This window comes from Garra rufa, chromosome 25, assembly GCF_049309525.1.
Source record: "Garra rufa chromosome 25, GarRuf1.0, whole genome shotgun sequence".
Taxonomy (NCBI): domain Eukaryota; kingdom Metazoa; phylum Chordata; class Actinopteri; order Cypriniformes; family Cyprinidae; genus Garra; species Garra rufa.
Genome location: NC_133385.1, coordinates 24539082 through 24545081, shown reverse-complemented (window position 1 = coordinate 24545081; position 6000 = coordinate 24539082). Strand labels below are relative to the sequence as shown.

The window sequence follows — 6000 nt, the reverse complement described above, 5'->3', positions numbered from 1 at the left end:
TGTATCACTTAAAAGAAAGAGATTTAACCCCTTAGTGTTCCAACGTTCCACCGGCGGAACGTTTTGCATTGAGTTAAGTTTGACAGGATCTCTAAGGGGTTAAAGGAGTCATTTATTAATGAACGGAAATACAGGTACACTGGTTGTGCTGTATGTTTTTGATTTGCCAAAAATAAGAGTCATTTGTTCAGAAATCAAAGTGCACTGGTTGTTCTATACTGCATGTTTTTGATTCAATGAATGGAACCAGTTCAAAAGAGTCATTTGTTAATGAATCACACACCACATTCAGAATTGGTTCAAGAATTGGACTACATTGGTTGTGCTGTATGATTGTCACCTGTCCAATCAGATCAGTGCTTTATTTTATGAATAAGTTTTGGCCCAGCTCTGTTTGAAAGCAACAAGTTGTCTAGAGAAAACACAAACATCTGACTTAAAACTTTATAGTCACTGAGATACAGCTACAACAACTAACTTTATTTCCTTGTCTTTTTATTTAACAGATACAGTCCAAAGTCACATCTACTCTGCGCTTTACAGTATCAAGCACTTAATAACGAGACACAGACCCAAGAATATGATGACAGACAGACAGGAGAAGTGAAGGGACAGGAGCAGCAGTAGTTCTCCCAGGACGCTGTCTTTCGGGTGAGACGGGACAGGCTGTGTTATCTGAGGCATCTCACAGTAGATGCCCGTCCAGCCCTGATAACACTGACAGGTGAACTTGTGCTTCATGTCCAGGATATCGTGGTTGTTGAGGTGGCCGCTGACGTGAAAGCGTGGTCCACGGATGCCGTGGTTGAGGCGGATGTTGAAGAAGCGAGGGTTGAGGTGCAGGTAGGCCCCAGAGTCCAGGCTCTTACGAACACATTTGCCGTTCTTCTTGCACAAGGCCTTGCTGCACAATTTAGCGGCTGAGGTCACATTGATCACATAGTGGCCCAGTGGACCGTCAATGTACTTCTTTACTGTCAAGCAGTTTCTCTGCACAAAGACAAACACATATTAAAAATATAAGAGTTTTTATATATATATATATATATATAAGTTAATATCAGTGTATCAATGTATTCAGTGTTGTTGATCACATAGTGACCCAGTGTAGTTCTTAACTGTCAAGCAGTTTCTCTGCACAAAGACAAACACATTAAAGATATATAAAAAAAATTATATTAGTATCAGTATATTCGTATACATATAACTCATTCTCAAACTCAGTGTTAAATGAGTATTAATATGATTAAGATACTGTTGTAGTATTAATATTTTGAACTTTTTATATTTGCTTAGTTTTAGTTTATCTTTTTTTATTTTTTGTCCTTTTTTATAAATTTTTGCTTTTTAAAAATGTCTGTGTAGTTTTTATTTTTATTTTTTATTATTAGGAGTTAAACTAAATCAACCTTTTTTGAAAGCTAAAAATAACATTTTATTTGTATATATTTTATTTTATTTTAGTTAACGCTCGTTTAATTTCTAGTAACAAAACTCTGTTGTTTTTTTATTTAAATTATTACTAAAACTTTAACGAAAATTAAAATAAAACTAAAAATATTTTAAAAAATATATATATTTTTTAAATAAATACTATAATATAAATAAGGCTTAAATAATACTGGTCAGTATTGTGCAATTGTTCCAGCTGGTTCATCCCAAAAAAAAAAAAGAAAGAAAGAAAAAGCTACAGCTAAAAATTGATAAATAATTTAGCAAAAAAAAAAACAGCTAAAACCAGTTAAAAAACAAACAAAAAAATGTTTATTTAGAAAAACAGCTAAAACTGGTTAAACTACTTGATTTAGAAAAAAACCAGCTGAAAAAACAGTTAAAACCAGCTAATTTTACAAAAAACAAAAACAACCCAGCTTAAAACCAGCTTATTTGGCAAAAAAAAACTGACAACCAACTAAACAAAAAAAGCCACAAACCAGCTAAAACCAGCTGATTCATCAAAACAAACTAAAAACCCACTAAAACTAGTTAAAACCAGCTGATTTAGCCAAATAAATAGCTTAGAACCAACTGATTTAGCAAAACAAAAAAAACAAAAAAAAAACTAAAAACCAGCTGCTTATTTTAGCTTAAAACAGCTAAAACTGGTTAAACTCAGCCCAAACTACTTGGTTTAAAAGAAAAAAACAGCTAAAACTAGCTGCGATTAGTAAAACCAACTAAAAACCAGTTAGTTCAAAACAGCTGATTTAACAGAAAAAAAAAGCGAAATTAAACAGCCACAAACCAGCTAAAACCAACTGATTTATCAAACTCCACTGATTTAGCAACAAAACTGTGATGATAATGAATGAGATAGGAAGCAAAAGCAGTGTGAACACATATTTATTTACAACAAATATGGTGAACACAAACTCCGTGAAGACAATGATGAACTCCGTGGGTGATGATGTTATCTCTCGGCTGGGTGGCGCAGTGGCTTGATGGCTGGTGATGACGTGGCGTGAATCTCCCGTGATGAATACAAATCCAGTGACGATCAACGGCGAAATAGACAATCCAACATGAACAAGACCAAGACAAACCAACACGACAGTCCAACATCCGGATCAACTATCAGACAGGGAAGGAGAGAATGAGGTGAGTATATGTAGCTGATGGTAATGCGTGACACCTGGTGCGGGGACTGATTAGCAGCTGAATCGAATGAGCATGACAAACCACATGAAAGACACCAAATCACGAGACCTGAGAATGCAGCCGATCCATGCACCGTGACAAAAACAGCTCAAAAAACCCAGCTAGAACATCAACAAAAAAACTGCTTAAACTAACAACCTGCTAAAACCAGCAGCAATTAGCAAAACAAATTAAAAGCCAGTTAAAACCAGCTGATTTGGTCAAGAAAGTAAAAAAAAACGCTAAACCCAGCTGATTTAGCAAAAAACTGCTAATTTTGAAAAAAAAAAAAAAAAGAAGCTAAAACACGCTGATTTAGCAAAAAAAAAACTGCTAAAAAAAACAACTTTTACCAACTTAAACTAGCTAATTTAGCACCAAAAAAATAAAAACCAGCTGCTTATTTAAAAAAATAAATAAAAATAAGCTAAACATTGTTAAACTCAGGTAGGTAAAACTTCTTGGTTTAGAAGAAAAACAAAAGCTAAACCAGCTGTGATTAACAAACGAAAAACCAGCTAAAACCAGTTGATTTAGTAAAAAAAAAAGCTAAAAACCAGCTAAAACACGCTGATTTAGCAAAAAAATCTGCTTATTAAAAAACAGCTAAAACTTAGCGAAAACCAGTTGATTTTGGCAAAACAAACTAAAAACCCACTAAAACCAGTGTAAACTAGCTGCTTTTACAAAAAAACAGCTAAAACCAGCTGATTTAACAAAAAAGCTCAAACCAGTTTAAACCAGCTAATTTTGAAAAATAAAATAAAAATAAAACTGCCCCCCAAAAAGAAAGAACGGCTAAAACAAGCTGATTTAGAAAAAAAACAGCAAAAAAAAAAAAAAAAAAAAAAAAAAAAAAAAACAGCTGAAACTAGTTCATTTTGCAGAAACGGCTAAAACCCCACCAAAACTAAACCAGCTAAAACCAATAATTTAGCATGTTGCTAGCATGAATTTGCATATTTCTAGCATTATTTTAATTAATTCTGACAGTTGAATAGTGTTGGGTCATCTAAACATATTAGATTTTATGATTTGTTTGAATAATCATTTTTAGGAAAACTGTAAGCCAGATAAGTTAAAAAAGATAGTAAGTTTGGTGGTTATAGCTTTAAAGCTCATTTTAATACTGAATTTTTCTTATGATAAAGTGTGTTTCTTCCATAAACTTGACTGAAAATGATACAAAATTTCCCCTAAATGGGTTAATACGTCTAAGCTCATTGGTGTGCGAGATGAATAAACATAATTACCGTTATGTCACGCAACATAAAAAAACATTAGCATTTCGTTAAATCGTTCCATCTGCTTCAGTTTACTCTCATCCCTGTGCTTTCTGTAAACAGGAAATTGATTCATCCACAAAATAAGCATGTGTCCATCAGGAGCACGTCTGTCTCTGTGACACAGTACATATCACCACATACAGACACGCCATTACTGTATGTCATCAGTCAAGACAACGCTAGTATTGTTTACACTCATACATTTTGACTGAGATATCCTTTTTAAGATATATATTGAGGATTAATAGTTTCCAGAGCTCCAAAGCAGATGCTGATCCCCAAATGCGGTTGGTTATGGTTGCTAATATTTCCGTTAAAATAGGTAGCCAATCCAGTTGAGAAAGCAGCTTAAAAGCTTGAAGTCTGAAAGTTTAGATAGACTAGATGATGTTGAACATGTTGCTAGCATATTGTTAGCATGTTGCAACATGTTTTGGCACAATTAGCATGTTGTTACAATGTTTCTAACACACTTAAAGTGTGTTGTTACCATGTTTTAACATGATTAGCATGTTGTTAGCATGATTAACTTGTTAGCATGTCGCTACTGTGCTCTCAATGTGATTAACATGTTGTTAACATTACATGACTAGCATGTTCCTATCATGACTAACATGTTGTTTGCACATTTTCAACATGTTAGCATAATTAGCATACTGATAACATGTTTTTAATTTGATTAGCATGTTGCAACATGTTTTAACGCAATTAGCATGTTTCTAACATGTTTTTAATTTGATTAGCATGTTGCAACATGTTTTAACGCAATTAGCATGTTTATAAGATGTTTATAACACAATTAACCTGTTGTTAGCATGTTGCTACCATGTTACTTACACGATTAGCATGTCAATAGCATGTTTTAACTCGATTAGCCTGTTTCTAGCATGATTAGCATGTTGTTAACATGATTAATATTATGCTAGCATGACTAACATGTTTGCCTGTTTTTAGCACGATTAACGTGTTGCTAGTATTGACTAACGTATTGTTTGCATTTTTAACATTATTATTAGCATGTTGTTAGCATGTTGCTAACATGTTTTAATGTGATTTAGCATGTTGTTAGCATTTTTATAGCATGGTTAGCATGTTGTTACCATCTTTTTAGCATGTTTCAAAAATGATCAACATGATTAGCATGTTGTTTGCCTCTTTTATCACAATTAGCATTTGCTAGCATTGACTAACAGATTGTTTGCATGTTTTAACATGATTAGCACATTGTTAGCATGATTATCATGTTGCTAACATGGTTTTAATGCGATTATCATGTTGTTAGCTTGATTCTAGCATGATGAGCATGTTGTTAGCATGTTGCTATGATCTTTACATCATTAACATTTTACTAGCATGAATAACGTTGTTAATCTTATTAGCATGTTTTTTGCATGTTTTTAACATGATTAGCATGTTTAGCATTGACTAACATGTTCCTAACATTGACTAACATATTGTATATATATTTTAGCATGTTGTTAGCATGTTTCTAGAATGATTAACATGTTAACATGTTCCTACCATGTTGCTTACCTGATTAACATGTTTGCTTTTTTTTTTTACATGATTAGCATGTTGTTAACATGATTGGCATGTAACATTGTTATCATCTTCCTAGCATAATTAGCATGTTTCTAGCATTGTCTAACATGTTGCTACCATTTTGCTAACCGGATTAACCTTGTTTTCATTTTTAACATAATTAACATGATTTTAACATGATTAACATGTTGTTAGCATTGACTATAATGTTGCTAACCAGATGTTTTTTTTATTATTAGCATGTTGCTAACCTGTTTGTAACATAATTAGCATGTTAGCATCATTCTACCAGGATTAACATGTTACCATGTTTCCAACATTATTAAAATGTTATTAACATGATGCTACCATTGTCTTAACATGATTAGCATTTTGCTAACATGACTAACATGTTACTTGCTACGATGGTTCTAACATGATTAGCCTGTTGTTAGCATGGTGCTAGTATGTTTGTAGCATGATTATCATGTTGTTAGCATGGTGCTAGTATGTTTGTAGCATGATTATCATGTTGCTAGCATGTTTTAGTATGCTG

The 6000-nt window shown here is 33.0% G+C and overlaps 1 protein-coding gene across 1 annotated transcript in view; it reads right to left on the bottom strand.

The window, feature by feature from the left end:
• Positions 1-213: 213 nt before the first annotated feature.
• The window catches only part of hyal6 (hyaluronoglucosaminidase 6), a 30014-nt gene continuing 24227 nt past the window's right edge, over positions 214-6000 (bottom strand). Inside the window, exon 5 of the mRNA XM_073831901.1 lies at positions 214-990. Within this exon, the coding sequence (XP_073688002.1) occupies positions 538-990 (453 nt within the window). The 3' untranslated portion in view covers positions 214-537. The remainder of the gene's footprint in view (positions 991-6000) is intronic.